Source organism: Leuciscus leuciscus, assembly GCF_965113295.1.
Source record: "Leuciscus leuciscus genome assembly, chromosome: 24".
In the NCBI taxonomy this organism is placed as follows: domain Eukaryota; kingdom Metazoa; phylum Chordata; class Actinopteri; order Cypriniformes; family Leuciscidae; genus Leuciscus; species Leuciscus leuciscus.
The window spans coordinates 5,693,248-5,718,903 of record NC_138723.1 but is presented as its reverse complement, the minus strand read 5'-3'; the positions used below and the strand labels follow the sequence as shown (position 1 = coordinate 5,718,903).

General features: G+C 39.0%; 1 protein-coding gene and 1 long non-coding RNA gene across 6 annotated transcripts; both read left to right on the top strand.

The window, feature by feature from the left end:
* Window positions 1-13: 13 nt before the first annotated feature.
* Window positions 14-25,656, top strand: carm1l (coactivator-associated arginine methyltransferase 1, like; the record flags this gene model as incomplete). Of its 5 annotated transcripts, none has more annotated exons than XM_082157682.1 (13): window positions 15-249; window positions 2,436-2,561; window positions 6,190-6,296; window positions 6,425-6,508; window positions 10,904-11,014; window positions 13,629-13,806; window positions 14,143-14,233; window positions 21,664-21,745; window positions 21,844-21,929; window positions 23,348-23,437; window positions 23,594-23,731; window positions 24,166-24,255; window positions 25,336-25,656. In XM_082157682.1, exons 1-13 carry the CDS (start codon window positions 105-107, stop codon window positions 25,343-25,345), a joined length of 1,338 nt encoding a protein of 445 aa, XP_082013808.1. In that variant the 5' UTR covers window positions 15-104. The 5 variants fall into 5 exon arrangements, with proteins under 5 accessions (XP_082013810.1, XP_082013808.1, XP_082013807.1 ...); XM_082157683.1 differs by having other exon boundaries at window positions 16-249; window positions 6,428-6,508; XM_082157680.1 differs by having other exon boundaries at window positions 16-249; window positions 6,404-6,508.
* On the top strand, window positions 14,243-21,396 carry LOC309489143. The gene is made up of 2 exons (XR_014202346.1): window positions 14,243-15,161; window positions 15,260-21,396. It is a non-coding gene; the product is annotated as an uncharacterized lncRNA (long non-coding RNA).

Genomic DNA, 25,656 nt, shown 5'->3' with positions numbered 1-25,656 from the left:
AAGGCCGCTTTAGGCCCTCCTCTCATTTGAACCTATTCACAACCTCTCTGTCAAAATGCGTGTGCAAGAGGGACACAAGAGCTTCGCCAGTCCTGGGTTCAGTCATGGGCGATAATCAGTTACAGAGCCGTTTCTCTGTGACTGTGATCTTTCTCAACGAGAGCGACATAAAGCGAGATCAGCATCAGGAGCTCACGCTTCACGCGCACAGACAGCTGGACGAGGACGTCTCTCTCACCATTAACGACGGTAAACAAAACGCCTGTGTTACAGTGTAATTATACATTTAAGTACTGAGTAATAGTAATGAACAACATAGGGTTAGGGTTTGGTTTAGCGTTAGCTGCTTGTAATTATGAATACGGCTGTTATTTCTGTAGGAAATACATGTAGCCTAACGTATGTCTTCTCGGCGTTTCAGAAGCTAAGGAGCCAAAGTCTGATACTGAAGTCAAAAGAGATTTCAGTATAAACTCAAGGAGACTATTTATCATAAGATTCTTCCCAAACCATGTCCTGGAGGTATTAATAACATATCTTCGACATGTATGTAGGCTACAGAAGTAGTTTTTGTGGTAACAATTTAATTTACAGTGTCCTTATTCCGCATGTTACATGTAGTTACTGTAGTAATAACTACAGATTCTGCATAATTACATGCAACTAACCCTAAACCAAACCCTTCACCCATAGTAAGTACATGCTAATGTTTTTTAATTAAGCAGATTCTTAAATGACAATATATGGAAAAGATCACAACATGCTGTTTTCTTTTTTTAACATCCATAGACATAAATGAAGAAAAATTATACAAATAACCAGAACTACACTCTTTATCCCTAACCATCCCAATTAATCCCACAAAAACTAAGGGGGAATACTGGAAGATGAGGATTGAGGATGATTTTAACTCTCTATTTGCTGAAAAAATATAGAAAAGGAGATCTCATTCTGCGTCACTTTGCTCTTTTTTCATTTAATTGTAACAATGTTTTTGTTCAAGTATGACGTTATGCCACTTTCCCAGTAGGCCTATCTGCTCCTGACTGAAAAATATGATGAGTAAAGGAAGTGAAGAACCATATGGAAGCATTTACACAGTAAATAACGTCATACCAAACAATTTCTGGCTCTTTGTAGCGTCTTGTTAATTGGCTGAAGGACAAGTGAAGAGTCTTTATTCAGGTGTGCCACACATTTCCCGGGTCTCATTGTGTGGTCCTGTCGTACTGACAGATCGCTGGGATTTACTGCACACACACACACACACACACACACACACACACACACACACACACACACCATGAGCCGCTCCGGATCGCCTGCACCGGCCGGACTCTGTTTTCTTGGACACGGTACACTGGCCCTGGACGCCTGTGCTTTCTGCCTCCCGACACACAGCATCAGATAGCAGCTTCTCTCTGGATCACATCTCCCTCACAGAGCTGGACACACACATCTCTGATGCCAGCTTCTAGCTGACACATATGTCTTACTTGCTTCTGCACTGAAGGAGATGTTTAGCAAAATGTATTTCTTTTCTTTATCAAAAGCATGTGGTGAGCACAGGCTGTTAAAGGGATAGTTCACTCAAAAATGAAAATTAGCCCATGATTTACTCACCCTCAAGCCCTCCTAGGTGTATATGACATTCTTCTTTCAGACGAACACAATCAGAGTTATATAAAAAAATATCCTGGCTCTTCCCAGCTTTATAATGGGAGTTTTTGAAGGCCAAAAAAGCGCGTCCATCCATTATAAAAGTAATCCATACGACTCCTGTGAGTTAATAAAGGCCTTCTGAAGTGAAGCCATGTCTAGTTTAGAGTCTAGTTTCAGTGGAAGAGTGACCTCTCTCAGTGATTATAGTTTATAAAGTTATAAATATGGATATTTTTATCATAGAAGGCCTTTATTAACCCCCAGGAGTCGTATGGATTACTTTTATAATGGATGGATGCGCTTTTTTGGCTTCAAAAATTCAATTCACTTCCATTATAAAGCTGGGAAGAGCCAGGATATATTTTAATATAACTCAGATTGTATTCGTCTGAAAGAAGAACATCATATACACCTAGGAGGGCTTGAGGGTGAGTAAATCATTGGTTAATTTAAATTTTTGGGTGAACTATCCCTTTAAGCTTGACAACAATTGAAGTATTTATTCACTGAAAATCTTGCTGCAACTTTGACATAAATGATGCCGAGTGGAACCGATTCATGCACAATATAACAATACCATATAACACTTTAATTTTATGTAAAAGAGCTGCGTGAACATTTTTCAAACATCTCCTTTTGTATTCTATGGAAGACATATGGGAATGACATGAGCGTAACTGATGACAGAAGTTTGGTGTGTCCTAATCCTTTCTTTTTTTTAATAAGCATTCATATTCCTCATTCATATACCCTGTGTATTGTTCTGCTTTCAGATGCTGGGGTTTGTGTTTTCAAGTTCTCGATCACGAGGGAGACGGAGTGTTGTCGGGTGGCCAGCCGCTCGTTCCTCGTCACACTGGGCTGTTTCAGCATCCTCATGCGCTTCAACACTCAGTCAGGTCAGTTATCTACTCTTTCATCACTCTTTATCTCAAAGCTGACATAGTTTGCCTGATCAGTCTTCCAAAAGTGACAGAAATGTATTGATGTCATGCAACATTAATGCCTTTTAGAAGCCAAATGTTACTTAGGTCATCAAACCTGTTCCAGTCTCATAGCATGAATTATTCTTTATTGCTCTTCAGTCTTATTTCTTCAATATTTTTCTAGTATTACTAATTCAAGATCAAAGTATGGAATCTTTCGGTCTTGTTCCTCTGAGAAGCATTATGTTTTTCCAGCACATCTGTTGTACATCTGTGTTTAACGGCTCATGCAGGAGATTTGGGATAAATCCGCTGGTAACTGAATCAAGCATGATAGAAATATCACTAAATTGCAAACATTGTGGAGACACTCTCAACATCACATGTTTTATATACAGACTTATAAAGGGGGTATGGATGTGTGTGTTTGTGAATATATATTAGTGATGTCAAATTATTAAAAAAACATACAATTAATCACACCTTTTTTTGTAATTAATCGTGATTAATCGCATGTTTACAAACATTTTTATTATATTTTTATATTGTAATACTTTCACATTAAATCTCCAAATTCATGTAGAAACAACATAAAGATAGTATATTTAAAATATTTGTTTAATGACATCTTTTTACTTAGTACTCTGATTTTTTACTACCATGATTTTATCAATTTCTAGAGATGAAATGAGTAATTATAACTATTACTAATACCTTACAGTATAATTGAAAGCCATCATCAGCCACAGTTTTCACTGGCCCACAGTCATGATTCCTGTCTTGTGTTCCCCTTGTCTTGTGTGGACTTTTATGTTACTTCCTGTTCCATGTTTTGTAGTCCTTTGTAGTTTTTATTGTTGATTAGTTCATGATAGTTCCCAGGTGTGTCTTGTTCGCCAATCTCCCCTTGAGTGTTTATATACCCAAGTGTTTCTCATGTCCTTCTGTGGATGTAATGTGTGCGCTTGTCGTCAGTTTTGTTTGCGTTCCTTGTCTACATTTATCAGTTTGCCTGGATTTCCTTTTATCATGTTTGTTTGAATAAATGCTGCATCTGGATCCCACTCTCGTTCCTCTGAAACAGCCACCGTTAATCCTGCAGTGCTTTAAGATTTTCAGGAATGGCTCTAAAAGTAATATTCAGGTAGAAAATATAAAAACTGAATAAAGTATTCAAATGTAAAATAACATCGTAAGTTAAATAAGTTATTCAGTCAAGAGCAGTGAGTGATTTTCTCTTGTTCTCTGATTAACATTAATCACAGATCTGACACACATATGAAGCTCTCACAACTTTTTAACTCATTTAGGAATGTGATTACGAGGATACTCGCCAAGAATGAGAATTTGACATAATTTTGTGTGTTTTAGTCTGTTCAACCGTGAAAGAGAACTGGCGCGCTGACTGAGAAGCGTCTTTCATGTGTGTCGAATGTGTGTTCATATAGAGCCGCTTCACAGACGCGCGCCAGTATCAATTTGAGTTGCGTCTCAACCATAGACTGTATAAAACAATGGACGCAGTGTTCGTGATGTCACGCGTAGGTTTCTGAAGAGCATTTTTGAGGCCCAAAGTGGGCGGAGCCGGCCGTCGCCATCTTGTCTGTGCGTCACTCCCGGACACACGAAAATGATCACAGACAGCAGACAAACGGCTAGTAGTGACATCTGCAGCAATCCACCTGTCACTCAAGTGGCCACGCCCTTAATTATGCACAACTTTAAGGCTTAATATAATTTAAACGGATGAGTTACAAAAATATTCACCACCCTCACAGTTGTCACGAAGGGCAAAATAGCTATATAGAACAAAAGCACTTTTTGCACTTGGCTGTAAGTATGTTTTTTTTCTGCTGTAAAGTTGGACATTTTAATATGGGGATTTATGGGATTGACTCTCTTTTGCATCCAGTCTCTAGTGGCCAGTCGATGAACTGCAGTTTAAGTCACTTCCGTGTTGGATTCACGAGAGAGACCGGAAGGTAGCCGCTTGGTCTTAACGTGCTCAAATGGTTTAAAAGCATTTGAATGAATGACAGCTTGATTATATAATGTAACACTAATGAATGGCTGGGAAAAAAACTGATGCTGCGTTGATTGCGTTAATATTTTGTACGCATTGAACAGAAAATAATTTCAAAATGAACGCATTCATTTTGACAGCTATCTATCTATATGTATTTTAACCTAAAATAAAAAAAAGTCATTGTAATTGAATATAATATCTAGCAAAGATTTGTATAATAACATTTAGCATCCAGAACAAATGTTTCAACCTTTAATCTCTTTAAATGTGACAGTGCCTCTACATACTGTAATATGATATACTATATACTGATGATACACTGATGCTGATAATAACAGTTAACTATAATTTTCATCAACGTTAATGTTGGTTTTTACTTATAAGTACAAATTTTTTGAACATTTCAAGTTAACCCTTAAATGCGTGAATGTTTCGCCAATTATTATTACGTATTCGGGTCTTTAGCGACCCGGATCTATATCTCTACCTGTCGTGATAATATAAAACTCTCCTGATATTAGAGTAACAATTACAGAAGAATAAAATAAAGCATATTTTGTTACCCTTTGGAGCTTGGAAGGGTTCAGTATGAGCAGATGTTTTATACCATCATCACTGTACATTTCAGAGCTCATTTCCCCAGTATATTCAACATCTGGCTCATATTCGCGATCCCAAACATATTCTCAAAACTATCATTTTCAACATCTTCAAAATCAATATGTTGAACGCTGACCGCTTCCCCGCCAGATCCAACATCAAGTGACAGTGACAGTAATATTTGATTGCATTCAGTCCTGGTAAATCGTTTTTGCTGATGATACTTCCTATTCTTTTGTTTTCTGCCTGCGGTAACTATGAGTGAAACATCACTTCATCATTGCCACCTTGTGGAATAAAGCTGAATTGCACGTATTCAGGCATAAAAGATTAAATTACTGTTGTGCAGAAAAAATATACTTCTTACAGTATTACCTGGCCGTGAAGAACGAACTGACCACGATCTTTAACTTGCTGAAAAGTCTAAACTATCAATCAGATGACAAGAAGGACTGTAGTAGACTGTGTGAAACAGGTTTTTCAAGTCAAGTCAAGTCACATTTATTTATATAGCGCTATTTAGATTGTTGTTAGATTGTTTCAAAGCAGCTTTACAGAGATAACAAGAAAATAATGCAACAAAGTTTGTTTCCAGAAGAAAACAGCGTCATAGTAAGTTCAGTGATGGTTCATTTTTGTTGTGAAAAAGTTATTAATTTAGTTCATTTATATATAGCCGCTCTGGAGAAACCTGTGATGTCATCTTCAGTTCTCATATATAGTGTCAATGCAGGCAGATCAATATTATTGTTGAATATTAAATTAAAATTAAAATGTATTGTCCCCAACTAAGCAAGCCAAAAGCCAATGGCAAGAAAGGCAAAAAAGACGTCAGTAGACTTGAAAGTTTTGATCATGTGGATCATTAAGAGGCCTGAGAAATATGATACTGATGTATCAGGATAATAACTGCCATAGTCCATTACTGCTCGGGTTGTGTTATCACATGACAGTGAAGGAGTGTCTTCTGCTCAGAGTTTCAGGGCTTCCACAGACTGCTGAGCTCGTGGACGGACCTCAGGACAGATCCGTCAGTGTTTCAGCAGAGGACCGATGAGTCCTCTGCACTGCAGTACTTCCAGGTAAAGCCCACAATTACTCCATGCAAACCTCCAACCTTTTTCAGTTGTCTTGAATGTGATCAGTGTTCATGATTTACCTCTCTGAGACATGTTCAGTTTTCTCTCAGTTTTATGGCTGTCTGTCCCAGCAGCAGAACATGCTTCAGGATTACCTCAGGACTGCAACGTACCAAAAAGCCATTTTGCTCAATGATGTCGACTTCAAAGATAAAGTACGTGTTCTCAGCTAGTTTCATCAAACACATTATCCTGCTAGTCTTTAAAGGTGTTCTCAGTATTTGTTTTACTTTATGCTTCGTTGGCCAATATGGCAATGTTTTTAGACTTGTGCCCTAGGGGTTGACAATATGACCACAATCTTTTTTCATAAATTTTATTTCACAGTAATAATATACATATATAATTTTTTATTAAAAATAAGAACCATGAAGCAAATTACAAACACTAGGACAAAAACAACATTTACATTGATTCTTATCAAAGCTACTAAAGTTATTCAGTGAAGAGCAGTGAGAGATTTTCTCTTTTTCTTTTTCTTTTTGATTAACAATAGGAGCAGCAGGAATATTAGGCGGCTCCTGCGTTTACGATCACTTAGGGTGTGTTCACACTTGGCAGGTTTGGTTCGATTAAAATGTTCCAAACGGGGTGCGGTTCACATGAAAATTGTATCATGTGAAAGCCGTCATCTGGACCCAGGAGCCGAACCCGAGAGGTCTGAGTTCGGTTACTCTGAAACTGTGGCGCGATTCACGTGAACGTGAAAGCAACTAGGTAAAGTACCCTGGAACAATCGCGCTCAAACCGAAGCAAACGTGCCCAGTGTGAAAGTGCCTTAAAGTGTGAACGCTGCCATCCGAACCCTGAGACATTATTCATTATTATACCATGGTCTGGGTGAATACTCGATTCTGATTGGCTGCAGGGTGTCCATTAAAAAGTGATAGAGGACACCTAGTAAAGGAGTTCTGGTGAAACTGACTGTTTACCGTTCGAAATTAATAAATAAATGCGCTGGCTACATCAGCATATAACCATAGCAACAGGCAGTCAAAGTATCTATACGGACTATAAATCGAGCGGACTATAAATATCTCCGGTTGCTAAATAAACCGTCAGGCGTAACCAAGGAAACCAAGTTATTGTTTGTAAAAACTTTAGATTTCGATTGTAAAACTAATTAAAATATAAACTAATGTTTTAAAAATGTGTTATTTGGCAAGTGACCATGGTATAAGCGGTTTAATGCCCTTCGAGGTGTCCATTGTCAGGTATTAATGGACTTCGGCAGAGGCATCCATCCGTTCACGCCTCGCCGTCGTCCATTAATACCTGACAATGGACACCTCATCGGGCATTAACCCTTACATCTAGACCCCTGAAAAGATAGGTCTCACTCCGCTTCCAAACAAACTCTGCTGCGGTTCGACTGAAATATGAACACAACACTGTCCAGAGACATCTAAACGAACCAAAGACAGGACATGATGTCATGTTTTTCTCATTGTAGTCGCAATGTTTATTCCATTTCGTGCAGAAGTTCTTAGTTTGTATGTAAAGGAGGGATTCCTGCCGCTGTTTTGACTTCTTATCTCATTTTATAAGCTCTTCACGAGTTCTCAGCAGGTCTAAATACCATCATATGTAGCTACGCACATACAACAGGCACATTTATCCTAGAACACTGCATTGTTTTGGATGTTTGGTAAGTTCAGTCGCAATATATACGTCATAAAATCCGTTTTTTGTTTTGTATCTTTAGGTTTGGTGTTAAAAAGCGAACCAGTACTTACCCCCGGTTTCACAGACAACGCTTAAGCCTAGTCCCAGACTAAAATGCATGTGTGAGCTCTCTTAACTGAAAGCGACTTGCACTGAGATATCTTAAAATAATGCCATTGTTTTGTCTCAAGATGCACATCAGTAATGTTTTTTTCTATGGAACTTTTATAAAGGCTACTTAAATGTCCTAACTGAACTAAAGCCTAATTGTTGAAAAGGCTCAGTACGTTCATTCTTATTGGTGGGTTGTGAATTATTGACAGTCCAACCCCCAGAGTTTGACAACTTATGTTCAGCTTGAAAGCTGTGCAGGGCTCGCGTGTATTCAAGCCGTAGATGAGTGTGCGTAACTTTAAAACAACCACACCCTTAATATCACATACATCTGTACTGCACTGCATTGAGTATGTCAGATGGCTTGAACCTACTATTAAAACAACAGTGATTGGACTTTTGTGCATTCTTACCAATGCCCCGTGATGATCCCAATTAAAGGATTAGTTCACCCCAAAATGAACATTTCCTAATAATTGACTCAACCCAATGCCATCCAAGATATCCATGTCTTTCTTTCCTCAGTGGGAGAGAAATTATGTTTTTTGAGGAAAACATTTCTGGATTTTTCTTCTAACAATGGACTTCATTGGTTACCATCGTTTTTAAGTCCAAATCAATGCAGTTTCAAAAGTCTTTGAAGTGTTTAAACGGGCTGTACGCGATCACAGCTGAAGTAGAGGTTGTTATCTAGCGAAACGATAGGTCATTTTCAAAAAATATATATAATTTATAGACTTTTTACCTTCAATAGTTCGGATTGAGCTGATCAACAAACGGACAGGGAACTACGTCATCACGTTGAAAGGTCACGCCGGCGCCGGCAGAAGTACCGCCCCACTGTTTACAGTGCGACCGTACGTAGGTGGATAGTTCAAATAGTATTGTTTGCTATTATATATGTAGTAATAGTATTCAGTGAATTTGAATATGAATAGTATATGAATAACATTCTGATGAATATGAATAGTAGTTCAAATAGTATTGCCGGCGCCGGCGTGACCTTTCAACGTGATGACGTAGTTCCCTGTCCGTTTGTTGATTTGTTGTCCGTTTTTTTAAATGACCTATCGTTTCGCTAGATAACAACCTCTTCTTCAGGTGTGAAGTCCATTGTTAGAAGAAAAATCCAGAAATGTTTTCCTCAAAAAACATAATTTCTCTCCCACTGAGGAAAGAAAGACATGGATATCTTGGATGGCATTGGGGTGAGTAAATTATTAGGAAATTTTCATTTTGGGGTGAACTAATCCTTTAAGTCAGAACCAGTCAACACAGTCCAGAAACCTACTTAACACTAATCCTGGCTTAATCTAAGCCCTGTCTGTGAAACCGGGCCCAAGTGTGTCAACCAAGTGAACCGAATTACAAGTGTGAACACACCCTTAAGATTTAACCAACTATGTTCACATGCATACCCTCCACAACAGATTTTTTTTTTTACATATTTGTGTGTATTTGACCATTCAAGTCCATTTAAATTCAATATTAAGCTGCGAAAAATAACGAAATAAAGTACTCACATCTTTCTGTGTCCACGGCCATATGTGTCGGACAGCACTCGATTAGCCCATAGAGTTACTATACTGAATTATTGCGATTCATTTCTTTATCAATCAGTAACTTTAAATGGTACACTGCATAGATTTATTTACATACCGCGATTGAAAGACACTTACATAGTTGCTCCAATATTGTCATATCACACGGCCCTACCTGTCACCAGACACAGCATCACACAAAAAAGGTGTTGAACTGATTTCTTCATAGAAACACCCTATTTATAAACCTGATTGTCCTGCTCATAGACCTGCTCCAATGTGTTTCCGACAGCAGTAGATCATTTATATATGGAAATGACTTTCCTGTAGCTCTAACAGTTGGTGCTTGGAAGGCCAAGGTCATGGGTTCGATTCCCAGGGAAAGAAAGAACTGATTAGAATGTAAATGTGTACCTTGAAATGCAATGCAAGTCGCTTTGGATAAAAGCATCTGCCAAATGCATAAATGTAAATGTACACATGGATTAAGTAGCAACACTGATGTCACAGGTTTGATTCCAACACACATACTGATTAATATTAAGACAATTAATTAAAGGGATATTTCACCGCTGGAAAGATGAATGTGTATTTAAATTGGGTCATGTATGTAGTAGAAATGTGAAACTATTTTAGAAGTTGGTGACTTCTAGACTGAGAAAAGCCAGAAAATGTATTTTTGGCTCATGTGGATGAAAGACAACGACTCCCAGAATGCACTTGCTTCGCTGCCAAGCCACGCCTCCCGGTTACAGAGGGCAGTGTCGGGAGAAATGATACAACTAGGCTACTAGTCGACTCGAAACTGAAAAGACGCTGTTTTGTCGTGAGATCCCCTTATGGGCGGGTTGAACACATGCGGGACGAGCTCCTCCTACTGGCTGGAGTCTCTCGCCTCTGGACAAAAGAGCCTCTGATGACGATAAATGACGATTTTTTTTTCAGCATCAGAGGTTTTTTTCCAGACCCACAATACAGAAATCTCTGGTCTCAGGGGGACATGAGGGAGGGAAGCACGGTCATTCGGAAATACCACCGGGTCTCTACTGATACAAAGCTTAATGCTAATCGGTGAAGTATCCCTTTAAAAGAAAATTTACTGAGTGCACCTTTAAGATTTTAAAAAATGTAAGTCTTAGTATACAGTTATTGTCCTGTGTTGATAATTCTTTAGCACCAAACCGTTCTCCTCAGATGTGTCCTGATGGTGTGCACTGCATCTGTTTACAGGTTGTTCTCGATGTGGGCTGTGGGACAGGGATATTGTCCTTCTTCGCCGTCCAGGCCGGGGCGAAGAGAGTTTACGCGGTGGAGGCCAGCTCTGTGGCCAAATATGCAGAAGTACACGCAATCTATTTATGATTTACCCTCCGCACTCATTTCAGACCCGAGTTTCTTCTGGAGCACAAAAGATGCTTTGAAATTTCACACTGCTTTTTTCCATGCTGTTCAAATGTGGCCCTGGATCACGTCACCAGTCTCGAGTCGCACGGGTATATCTGTGGCAATAGCCAACAATACATCGTATGGGTCAAAATTATAGATTTTTCTTTTATGCCAAAAATCATTAGGATATTAAGTAAAGATCATGTTCCATGAAGATATTTTGTAAATTTCCTACCGTATATATATGTATATATATATATAAAACATTTATTTGTGAGAGTGAATGCAGCACAATCGTGAACATAAATGGACAACTATAAAGGAGATTTTCTCAATGGTTTGATTTTTTTCTGCACCCTCAGATTCCAGATTTTAAAATAGTTGTATCTCGTCCAAATATTGTCCAATCCTAACAAACCATACATCAACGGACAGCTTATTTATTCAGCTTTCATGTGATTTATAAATCTCAATTTCAAAAAATTTACCCATGTGACATCTGGTTTTGTGGTCCAGGGTCTCAAATGTCTAAGAAGTCTGTGTGACGCATGCACTATATTGCAGGTCTTCTTGAGTCACATGATATCTTTGTGTGAGAGGAACAGGCTGAAATGTGATTCATGTGCTCAAAATATTTTCTTACACTGTAGCTATCATATTTCATTCTCACTTCTGCATATTCAAATGTGGGCTATGATACGCACAAAACAATGGCATTTGACAACATTAATATGTGGCTGATCTTGATTTGAATATACACAATGCAAATGAGATTTGAGTGTTTTGTTTTAGGTTTGGCTTGAGTTTGGGCTTTTGTTCCTCACAGTTGTAAGCCTTCAGACTTGGATCATAGCACACGGATACTTCTATGATACTTTATTTTTATTAATTTTATTTAATGTCCTTTCTTACAGCATCCATTTCCATAGACTTTATTGTAAGAATTAACAAAATCTTGTGGCTTATCATACAGTAAATCAAGACAAACTTTCATTAGTGGGTGAATTAACCACTTAATCATAACATTAGGAAATCTGATCAATTAATTGCATTGTGTTGTGCTTTAGGGTGAATGGAAATGTCCATAAACTTTACAGAAAATGTCCTAGCAGAAAATTACCAGTAACTTCCTGTTTGTCTATGGATTTTTTTTCTTCTTACAGTGTGGCAATAAAAGCAAATCATATATTTCCACTAGTCAATCTATTACAAAGAGCTTTCAGGGCATAGTGAGGACATGTGTATTTCTTGGCCAGCTGTTGGATGTGCTAGGAGGATAAATCACTTATCACTATCTATGTTTGTCACGCCCCTTTGGCCTGAAGTTCAGGGCTATGGGCTTTGTGGAAAAATACCCAGGCCGAGCCGACTTTTCTGGCACGCTTTCACAGGGCAACACCTTCAGAAGGATCTCTCCTGCGTGTCAGGAATGCATGACATTCTGGCTGCTAAATGACTTGAAGACAGATTTGGCCCGGAAACTTGCATAGTGGGAAAGGACACATGTTTTCATGGATAAACACTGCTTTCTTAACAGACAAGCTTAGCACTAATAGCTCACTTTTTCTCATTTAATGGAAAGGCCTTGTTACTCTTTGTAGACTACAACCATATGTGTTTGTGTTTCTACTGACACATCTTGATTTATACAACCAATGATCCAACTATAAAACAGAGCCTTTAACTCTCAATCTCTAAATGGTTTCCGTTGTTTAGAAAAGAGATTACGAATGAATTTTTGTGTTATTTTGCAAGGGTGATTATCAAGCCCATAATTGAACTTGCCTCAATGCTTAAAGTGTAAGGAATTTTCCATTTTAAGTTTAAAGTCAGCATAAAACGGAAGTTACAGGTCTTTTCATCCCTATTGTGACGTATATCTGAGTGAAACGCTTCCGGAACAAGATCAAATGTGGGCGGGGGCTTGATTTTGTCCATGAGGAATTGATTGGATAATTGTGGTTTGCGATTGGTGGATCTCATGTGATTGACAGGTTATTGCCCCGCCTTCGTCATCAGAGATGAGCTGCTGCAAGAGGGAGGGGAAGTTAATTCAAGATTAAGATTAAGATTTGATTGACAAGATTATGAGGCACATGAAAAAAAATAAAAATAATGATAAATCATTTATAATAAATACTGCAATATTCCATAAAAAAAAGAATTGTCCATTATAATTTCATGGTGACTTTAAAGTCAATATATTTAAAATGTACTAAATTACAACATCATTACAAATGTGTAATTACAAATATATTTAAATACATGACATTCAAGTTTTAATTACATCAAAGTATATTTTAGTTTAACATTGCAATTAACATTACAATGCAAAAACTAATATATCTTTACACTAGGACAGCTACTAGCGATCATTTAACACAATCTTGTGGATATACTTTCAAAATAGTGTGTATTTTAATGTTTATTATTGTGCAAGAAATAGAAGTGATTTTTGTTTGTTTTTACAAACTGGAGGAACGAGTCGCTATATTTCCTGTGCTAATTGACAGCATGTGGAAAAGATGCTGATGGAGCTCACTCTGTTTGGTCCTCCTTGTCTCTTCAGATTCTAGTGAAAAGCAATAGCTTGTCAGACAAAATCACGGTTTTGCCAGGAAAGATCGAGGAAGTGTCCTGCCCGGAGAAGGTGGATGTGATCATCTCGGAGCCCATCGGCTACATGCTCCTCAACGAGAGGATGCTGGAGAGCTTTCTGCACGCCAAATACTGGTTAAAACCCAAAGGTCTGTACAAGTGCAACCACAAACGCCACTACACGCTAATTCATATATGTCATGTGTTCAAATATGATGGGTTATTGAAGATCAAGTACTTGTCAATGCTATATTGTGTTTTTCTGTTGATGTCATTGGATTCAAAGTCAACATGAGAGTTTCAGGACATGTCTAGATGACAAACCAAAAATGTCCCAAGATGCACTTGCTAGCAGCAAATGTAAACGACAAAGAATAACGGCTAATTTTATTAATTGGGAATTAACTGAATTGGGAAAAGTAGAGTTTCAGAGGCATAGTTTTTCCTCTTTGGCTGAGCTTTAATCTTCTTCTTTGACTGTCCAGGAATGATGTTCCCTACGCAGAGTGACATTCACCTGGCGCCTTTCACTGACGAACAACTGTACATGGAGCATCATGCCCGCACCAACTTCTGGTAATGCCCTCGTCTGCTTTCTGTACAATCTACCTGCTAAAACCTGCAATTGGGACATCATCTTGGACAGGAAATGTGTTTTTGAAGGGCTTTTTCTTCAGTTTTCTTCCCTGTGCATTGGTTGAAGAGAACTACCAGTCTCATAACGCAGTAGTTCACAGAGAAAATGAAAATCCGGTCATCATTTAGTGTGTGTTCACATGTTTGGTTGGATTAAAACGAACTGCGCTTTGCGCTCTGTTAGTGCAGATCATTTTAATAAGTGTGTTATCTGAACAACCGGACCGAGACGCTGAAAAGACGGGTCTCGCTCCACTTCCAAACTAACTTCAGTGCGGTTCAACTGAAATGTGAACGCAACACGGTCCAAAGGCTTCTAAACGAACCAAAAACGGGACGTGATGCGACCGCAAAAGCACAAAATGCTCAGGTGTATTATATGTTTCTTCTCGTCATAAGCTGCGTTTCCATTACCCTTCACATTGTTGCATTACGCGCAAATTTAAATTGCGAATTAAAATCAATAGTCAATCAAAACATCAATAGTCTCGATGTTGCCCATCACAGTTCAGTACAGGCGTCAGCACCGCGTCTCCTCACAGCAGATCCTCCTTTGTGTGTGTGATTCCTGCCGCTGTTTTGACTCCGTTACACACTTTATAAGCTCTTCACGAGTTCTCAGCTGCTCATGATACCATCATATATAGGCTAAGCACATACAACGAGCACATTTAGCCCAGAACACAGCTTTGTTTTAGATGTTCGGCAAGTTCCGTCTCAAAATATACATCATAAACGCTGACCAATCAGGTTGTGAACATATTCCAGTGCCTTTAAGTTCAGTGTTAAAATGCCAATGTGCACACTAAGCGGACAACTAAATGTTATTTTTTTCCAGACCAAACGAACCAAGCGAACTGAACTACAGGTGTGAACAACACCCTGGGTTGCTTTCACCCGGGTTTGATTGACGTCAGAGTTCGGTTCGTTTGGATGATGTGAACGCACCCGTGAACCGTACCCGAGTCCACATAAAAACAGTGGTGGTACGGTACTACGGTTCATGTGAACTCCAGTACGGTTCGCTGCTGATATGAATGCAATCGTACTAAATCACAGAAGTGAACCGCTATTGATGACGTATGATTGGATAAAACAGTGTTTGAGTGCGTCTCACTCACTTTACAGACAAGCGTGACTGACAAGCAGAGAGAAGTTCTTATTTCTGCTCGCCTTCAGCACAAATCGGCAAAACGTGACGTGCTGATGCTTTGAAAAGAAACCAAAGTTTCAAAAATCAAAGTAAAAGTGTGGTGAGCAACACTAATCCACCGGTTTGGGCATGTGAACCAAGTATAGGCCGTGTGTCCACCATAGCGTTTTTTCACGCGGCTGGCATATTTTTTCAATTGTTTTCAATAGGAGCGCCTCGTTTTTAAAAAGCCATGAGCTTTTTACCCAACCGTTCAATCACAGTGGAGGAGGGGCGGGACTAATGACACACCGACCAACCGCCACATTCTGCTTGTACAACGTCAACAGACGACAACAACAAGCATAATAGCGGGAAAAAATCATTTAAAACAAGAGCCAGAGAAAATACGTTACATTGTCTCGACATTTTAATATAGAATCAACACAGAAACAAAATATGTGTGAAATGAGATACTAGTAACACTTTCACGGATATTCCGTATCATAACAAGCGTGTCTCAACTTAAGGAAAAAAAACGCAACGCTGGCAAAACGCTCTCAAGCGCCCATAGCTAGGTGCTAGCTAACAACAGTTTGGTGGACACACGGCCTTACTCACCCTCATGACATTACAAACCTGTATAACGTCATGTCTTCTGTACAACACAATGAGAAAGTCTGAAGACTGCTCTTCACTGTTTCCCATGCAAATACAATGAATGGGGACTATGAAAAAGCCACTTATGTTATAAGTGGTTCATAAGGGTAATGCACTATATTCCACGTCATCTGAGGCCAAATTACTGCTCTGTCTGAGAAACCAAAATATAATGTTTTATTCACTTCATGGATCCGTCGGTGAGTTGAGAACCGGGCCAGCCAGATCCGTTTCAATGGTAAACCTTAACATAACACGTGCAAGGACACCAGAAAGAGATTATTTACACAAAGTAGCTCCACCCACGATATCTGTAAATCAGAAGGCAAATTAGCATGATTATAGTTATTTGTAGTATTTCACAATATCACTGTTTTTCCGATCAAATAAATGCAGACTTCTTTCAGAAAAGAAGTCAAATTGGCTCAAGTAGGATTTGGTTTAGGGCTCAAATGTTGATAACGCATAACCATAAGTTCATCCACCTAAAAAAGCACTACCTCAAACATATGATAAACATAATGATTTTGACTTTACAGCTCCAAAGTTAACAGTTCTGAGTAATTAATTCATATTTTAAAGTGTTTTAACAAAAGTACGTACTTCACTTTTTGCATTTAATCCCTCCTTCAATCCTTCAATCATTGCGCATGTACTGTATTACTGTAATTATTTGATGAACCAACATTATTTTCTGTGGACGGACATTATTACACAGATGGTGTTGAGAAAACTTAGCTTGTATAGAATCTATAACGTTTCTTTGATAGTATACATGTGCAAACCACTCTCAGCCCTACATGCATACACTGCATGTTTACAGCCTCATGCATGATGGTTTATTTTGCATTGGCCCACAGGGGGTTGAGGTTTGCTAGCATGGAAAGACCGCCCACACAGCTCTTGCATCGTGCCGTGACCGAGCCGAAGCCAGCAGCTTCCCGGCGCTGTAAAACGCTGTGGTTCAGTCCAACCCTGACTCATGTTTCATCGTTCTCTTCTCTCTGCCTGTGCTATTAAACCAGACTGACTGTGAGGAGTTTCATGCGTGTGTGGCGTGACCATACTTCACAACCACTGAAGTAGTGGCATACTTCAGACAATGAAATCCTTGTCTCACACTGGAGATTTTATAGATAATATAACCATGTCAAATCATGTCAAATTTAACACCTAATATTTGTTTTGTAAGAACAGAAATTTGGCTCGTGCTTTGCAGTGGGTACGTGCTGAAATGTTCATCTGAAGGGCTTTAAAGAGGTCATGAACTACATTGTGTGTTTCCTGTGGTGCACTTTTAATGTTAGTATGATTTTTACATCTAAAATTGTCTTAATTTAGACACAATCTGATTTGAATGCTCTGTTTGAAGGGGCATGTCTCTGTGAGACTTCAGTGTACACGCCCACTGCTGTGATTGGCTAACATGCATATTAAATATTAAAATTTTATAAAATATTAAAATTGCATATTAAATAGCTAGTATTACATGTGGAACCCTCTCGAAAACTTTAAGCACGTTTTTACTAGGGCTGCACTCGATTAAAGATTTTTCTAGTCGACTAGTCGTTCATTTAAGCCATTAGTCGACTAATCGCGCATTTATATTAATAAGCCATAAATCATAATAATGCGCCTTTAATTGCCTATTTAAAAAACATAAACCGAATAGCGTAATCAGCGCACAAATTCCAACATAAAGCTTGCCACAGCGCACCGGAAAACGTAATGATTATGAATGTGTTGTGAAAAAGAAGAAGAATGAGACGGTCTAAAAATGTAATAATGTATTGGTAATGTGGTAAATTGGTTTCTGTGTTTTCGGCTGCATAGATTAAGTCGACGATGCTGACTCATCATCATCTCCGCAGTCGTGGACGCGCCTATATGCACGTTTCATACGGATTTCACATAATCTGAGAATTATTATGTTCATTCAAATGTACAAATGTCAAGCTTTCTATAGATATATTTCTCATGTCTGTGAGGCAAGTATACGCTTATATACCAGTTCATTTATGTTAATCGCTCAAGTTCAAGACCGAATCAACAGAAAGCAACATTATTTTACACAAACACTATGTTTTGTAAGTTTACAAAAATAAAAGTGGACCCTTTGCAAGAGTTTGCATTACTCTAATCTGGATGACCAAAAATGAGAGAATTTTAAGTTAAATGCAAGTGATGCATAACGGATAATAATCTAGGTTAGCATTAGAGCGAGCGGACTTGTTACGTGCTACTACTTACATGTTTCAAGTGATAAGCCATATTTGAGGTCGATAAATGATAGGCGAATGTTTGGATTTCCTGCCGTTAACGATCTGTCCGTTACAGTCTGCGTGATTTCAAGTTCTTTTTCCTCTGTGACTAAACAATTAATAAAAAATGTATCGACTAACGGTTAACTAATCATGAAAAGTGTTGATTATAGCATTATATTTAGATCGTGGCATGAAAGGTTGTGTAACGAAGGCCAGCTAGTAGTCGCTGTGCGAGTAAACCTCACTCCTCTGATCTCAGTAGGCGCTCTAGCGACAGACGCTAGGGGCTGCAGTCTTTAGCCTTCTTGTTAGAGCGCCTGACTCTCACGCCGGAGACACGGGTTCGAGGACAGCACAGAGCGGGGCGAGTAGGACCCGGGTAGAGGGGTTACATTGGTGCCGTGACCCGGATGGGAGTGAGGTTTAGGGGGGTGAGTGTAACGGGGGCCAGCTAGTAGTCGCTGTGCGAGTAAACCTCACTCCTCTGATCTCAGTAGGCGCTCTAGCGACGGACGCTAGGGGCTGCAGTCTTTAGCCTTCTTGTTAGAGCGCCTGACTCTCACACCGGAGACACAGGTTCGAGGACCGCACAGAGCGAGGCGAGTAGGACCCGGGTAGAGAGGTTACATTGGTGCCGTGACCCGGATGGGAGTGAGGTTTAGGGGGGTGAGTGTAACGGGGGCCAGCTAGTATTCGCTGTGCGAGTAAACCTCACTCCTCTGATCTCAGTAGGCGCTCTAGCGACAGACGCTAGGGGCTGCAGTCTTTAGCCTTCTTGTTAGAGCGCCCAGGGATGTAGTGGAGGCTAAACGCACGTAAACGCCGTTTACGCACCTCCCAAAATTTGGAAATAGCGTTTGCCCACCTCCAAAGTGCGTTTATCCACCTCTACATTGCGTTTATCCACCTCTAAATTTCACGCTATTTGAGCGGACTTTGCTTTTCCAGTGCGTGATCGCCGATCGGCACATGATTCGAGCATTTGGGCCGTTAACTACAGAGCAGAACGCGCAGCGCGCAAACACGGAGCAGAGAGCGCAGCGCGCCGACACACACACACACACACGGAACAAAGAGAACGGCGCACACACGTAGCAGAAAACACACGCTCGTGAAGTTATTAAACAAGCTGCGCGAGAATGAAACTTGATCGCAGCCGCAACAGGAAATCATTAAAACGATGCAAAAAAAAGTTTTTTATTTTTTATTCATTACAGGCAGCTGGTTTAATGTAGGGAGCATGTCAAAACCCAACTGTAGGCTACAAGAGATTCAGAGGGAATCAAGCCTGCACCAGGTTAAAGACTTTTCCCTCTACAGGGAAACACTGATCCACATTTTTCTGATAGACCAAACAACTAATCAATTAATCGAGGACATATTCAACAGATTAATCAACTATGAAAATAATCCCAAATCCCTATCATTATGCACAAGTGCATTGCATTGGAAGCCCTGGATATAAGCCTCCCTCTCGATCTCTCTTAAATATTTTTGTTCTCTGTTTTGTCATTTAGTAAACTTGATAGATTTCAACCATATTATTCCTTTTTGAGTCTCTTTAACAAGAACTTAGATTAATGTATGAATTGAATAGTGATTGTGTGACCTATGAGGGAACAACCAGTGATACCCTTGGTAGTACCATCAAATGATAGCCTATAGCGATGTCATCAGGATACACATACACCGGTAGGCAGTGGCCCACCTTACCGGGGGATCAAGTTGTGGTCCACCAGAATTTATAGTTTACCCACCTCTTTTTTTACCACTACACCACTGAGAGCGCCTGACTCTCACACCGGAGACACGGGTTCGAGGTCCGCACAGAGCGAGGCGAGTAGGACCCGGGTAGAGGGGTTACAGTTGCAGTGATGAGCATGTAGCCGATCACAGACATGCTGAGCGCATGAATGCAGTGATCTCATCATTACAACTCGATTTCTGCACTCTCACAAATGCTTTTACCATAACAGAGCAAACCATGGTGCAAATACGATGTGAATACAGTAAGAGATTCATTGTGCAGTGTAGACAGCATCATTGTTTATAACAGGAGTTTTGGCGAGAGTCCAGAACTCAGTCACTGATAAACTGGCGCTGTTTGATTGACAGCTCCAGCAATTGTAAAGGGAGATTTCTATATATAATTTAATCAGTTTAAATGACTAATGTCAATACATTAGATTTGTCACGTCGTGCTTCCTGCGTCAGGTGTAGACGGTAGACACAGTGTAAAGACTAGGAATATGTTCACCATATACATATGCGGTAGATTCTATTTTACATACATACACACACACACACACACACACATGTTTACATACACTTATGTATGTGGATAGATCGATTTTTATTTATTTGTGGTACATATATTTCATCCATTATTATAAAACTATAGCTAAAATTAAATTCTAAAAGAATTTACTTTATACATACAAACTTTTTAGGACCTTTACACATATAAACTTTTTTTTAGGACCTTTACACATATTCACTTTTTTTACACGCACACCTGCAAACTAACACCGGTTTTACGGCGACACAAATAAAGCACGAAAAGAGCTCTTTTCTGTCTGTGTTATATGTAGGTCACGTGCCCACTATAATGTTCACACCGTCTATGGTTCGCACCCCTAAACACAAGCACTGTTCCCACAGTAACCATTCCTCCAGCTCACGCTGCGAATGCAATAAATGTAGGTCGCATCGCTATGAAGTGTGCACTACACATAAGCACTGTTCCCACAGTTTACAAAATACCTTGGATGCATTCTTTTTGCATTGTGTGATGCATTGTTGTTGTCGATTGATTTAATAAATCAGATTTATTCTTCTTGTTCTAAACTACAACGAGTAAGATCAAACCCCGCCCAGCAACTGATTCTAAAGATTTCATTGGGTCAGTCATTGCGCTGATTGCCTACACAATACTGAAATAATCATCCTACCCTAAACCACACTGTGTCACGACTGGATCCTTTTATTTAGTCTGAACTTTATTTCTTTACAGGTGACGTGATTGTGTTGACAAATGAAATCGGCAACAGGTCACGGTTTGTGTTAAAAAAAAAAATCTTAAAGAGGAGTCGATTCCCCTTAATGGAATCGATTCGATTCCCAACGTCTCGGAATCTATTCTTTTTGGAATCGATTCCCAGCCCTAGTCACTGGTTTGATTTACTGACACAAACAGCGATAAATGATTGTGAGATCTGACTGTACAGGAATCATTACATGTCAGACATGTCTGTTCACTGGTGATGTTGGTTAGACACGGACACATAATCAACTGTAATGTGATTGTACTTCAGGAATCAGAGGGGTTTCTATGGCGTGAACTTGAGCGGCCTTCATTCTTCTGCGTTGGACGAGTTCTTCAGACAGCCAATAGTCGTGAGTCCATGTTTGTCACGTATATCCAGATGTCAAGCTTTCATGAATCTGCATCTCAGATTACTTCATAATGTTGTCATTATGTCTGTGCATTTCAGGACACATTTGATGTGCAGATTCTCATGGCCAGGTCTGTGAAACACACAATCAACTTTCTGGAGGCGAAAGAGGAAGATTTACATCGGTAAAATTGAAAGCATGCTCACATTTTACTTAACAGGTTTTAATTTGAAGTCAGTGTGCGTCACTGTAAATTTATTTGGCATTTTCAGGGCAATGTGCCAATGACAAGTGCAGCCTTTCATATCAATAGATTAAAGTGCCAGAATGCCACCGCTGTTTGGTAACTGTTCTAGCAAATATGCTTTTTCTGGAGAGTGGTGGTTGATTTCACGAGTTAGACAAACTTATGGTGTGATTGTGTCACTAAACTGGTCTTGTATGCTTAGAGAATTCAATCAGAAAAGTCAATACAAGGATACAGCTTTGCCATTTGACATCTTTACCATCACATTTAAATGTATGCGTTACTGGAGAACAGTAATACATTTAATAATAAATAATAAACAGTTACAGGGTTTCCGTGGGGCATTAAAAAGCATTAAAAGTCATTAAATGGATTTTGCGATAATTAAGGCCTTAAATGGCATTAAAAAGCATTAAATTGAACGCAAAGAGTTGTGAGAGAATGAGGCGCGTGTTAGATCCGTGTTTCTGTCAGCAGCGGCTGCTCTTAAAGGGGACAGCAGCCAATAAAGCGTACTGTCAGTAAAGTTAATCACAGAACAAAGGGAACCGAGAAAATTACTCACTGCTATTGACTGAAGAACTCTTGTAGCTTTAATAAGCATTAGTCTATATTTAATCTATAATTTATGCCGTGCATACTGTTTGATAACTTTATTCAATTTCTGTATACGTCCTACCTGTTAGACAGAAAGGGCAAAGGTAAATATTACATTTATTAGGGGTTTATGTGAGGATTGTTTGTTAAGTTCACTTAAATAAAAAGTTGTCATCTTTTTTTTTAAGTCTAATGTTAAAGAATGTATAGCTTTCAATTACACTGTAATGTTGGATGGCTATAATTAATGTTTAAAATTAGGGGGGAGAAATAATTTTTTATCCAGACATCAATAGCTGTATTAGTATCAGTGAGACTGGCCTTTATGTGGTCTCTACATTCATTTGTAGATTAACTGTGAAATTATTACATTCTAAAATATATAAACTAATATAAACCTATACAAATTTAGGTGTTTTTAATTGCGGGAAAAAAATTATGATTAATCAAGTTAATTTTTTTAATCGATTGAAAGCACTAATATATATATATATATAAAATATCCGTGGTTAGTCATGGGTCGTGTATGGCATGAAAAAAAAAATGGCATTAAAAAGGCATTAAACAGCATTACATTTAAATTGAAGATACCCGCAGAAACCCTGAGTTAGATGTCTTGCAGTCATTTTCCACCAAATTTTATGCACATTTAGGGACAATCTGTTAAAAAACATGAAGGATGCATTTGAAAAAAGAATGTTTCAGAAAATGTTATGAAAACCCAGAGCATTGTCTCAATATTTGTAGCTTTTTTACAGGTTGGAAATCCCATTTGTCTTCAAACTGCTGCAGTCAGGGCTCATTCATGGACTTGCTTTTTGGTTCGATGTGGCCTTTGTTGGTTCAAGGTGAGAATCTAAAAATGCATTTACATTTAGTCATTTAGCAGACGCTTTTGTCCAAAGCGACTTACAATTTAGGACTAAATTAATTAAAATACGAGAGGAAAAGTTTCTGAGGATGACATGCTTGAAAGTGTTGTGTTATTTTCTCCTTCTGTACAGAATGACAGTATGGCTGTCCACTGCTCCTAATGAACCTTTGACTCACTGGTATCAGGTGCGCTGTCTTCTGCAAACCCCCCTGTTTGCCAAAATGGGACAGACATTATCTGGACAAGTTCAACTAATAGCCAACAGGAGGTACGACTAACTTCATTGTATGACTAGAGCCCCTTTCACACAGAGATTCTGGAAAATACACGGATAATGTGTCCCAGGCATCAATCCCGGGACGTGTTTGTGTTCACACTGAAGGCACTCTAGCAATTTTACGGCAATTTCCCGGGATCAACGCGCTGTGTGAAAGGGGCTTGAGGAGCATTACATTTCTGGGTCTGGAACATGGAAGCAAAATAGCTAAATATATAATATAATTAGGGATGGGAATTATACAGGGGGAAAATGTTAAATCACAAATGTTTTATATTTCAGCTTCTTCAAAGTAATCCCCCCTTTTTGTATTTGTTAACATACTAATTTGATGACCTTTAGAGACAGAAGTGTCCAAAACTTGACTATATACAGATCAGTGGTATATAACTTTGCTAATATAATATTCTCATCTTCTTTTATAGACAAAGCTATGACATACACATCACTGCTGTGGTCGACCAGTCTGGATTTAAATCTGGGAACACACTGGATTTGAAAAATCCTTTTTTCCGGTAAGCACTACAGAAACCGGCAAAAGAAAACAAAGAAATGTTAGTCTTAGTCATCCCAATGAAATAGAATTTGGACACTGCTGCTGTTGGTGTGTATTTCCGCTATCTGCAGTGATTTGGGGGGGACCTGCAGAACTAAAGCGTAGTAAACACACAAGACACGAGGCATGTGATAAGGCCCTTTACATCTGGCATTAACATCCTGATAGTGTTACTTTATGGTGCATTTGAAATAATGCATTTGAACAAAATAATCATCAAACAATTCCTAATTTTGTTCTTCATATAAATCAAAGCTGAGTTTGTCTTTAGTCCTGTGTTAGTGACCTAACCCTAACCCCTGAAAGGACCAACACTAGTCAGTGGAGCAATCAACCCTTCACCAAACATCTGCAATCCAGTTAGTAAACCAAGCACATGTACAACCACAGCGGTTTCATTGGCTGATGACAAATCAAGTGCGCACTAGCACTATAAAGGGCACTATATATATCACTAGCAGGCTGCGTATCTTTCTGAAGGTAGACTCAGCAGGCATGCCGGATTACGGCAGCGCTACAACACTTCCATTGTACAGAATAGCCTGTTCCTCAGAATGGATCAAAGCTCATTGGTTCTGCTTACACACCTGTCACTGCTACTCACACGCTCACCAATACACGACTCTTCCAGGAGTAAACCTGCTTGTGCCGCATGTGATGAAAGGGGTGCGATGAGAACTGCACTTAATAGCTAAATCTATAGTCACTAACAGTCTATAGTAACGTTTACTGGATTTATGTTCCTAGAAGAACGTAGTCTTCAAAATTGATCTGAAATTTCTAGATCACTATTGTTGAGCTGCATGAGATTACATAATTACATTGACATTTTATTGATTTCTATGATGACATTATTTGATGACAACCTGATATTTGCAGCTTTTCCATGTTCATTGTAAATCTGCTAATTAAGTTGATGCCTTTATGAATTAGGTGCAGTGTTATTCTTTTATTTAATAACTACAATTTGGGCTTGTATTTAAGATGAAAAGCCAGGTGTATTGAATATTTAAGTGTGATCTGTCTCTGTCTTTTACAGTTACGCCTGAATCATCACTCAAGACTGCAGAAATAACAAAAAACGACGATATTACTGATTACCCAGATTAAAGTCCTCAGATCTGAACCGATGAACCCTTTTGAAAAACCCAGCGTCAGGAATGATGTGGAGCGGCTACACCAGCTCAGCGTTGCTTGAGAACGGCATGAATATGCAGGTTCACCAGCACTAACCAGCATAAACCAGTCTGGACAGACACGGAATTCATTCATGCTGGATTTTTCAGCAGGGAAGGTTCTGTGTGCATGTGATATCATGATATGTGATATATGTTAATAAAAACAAGGTGACTGATCGAAA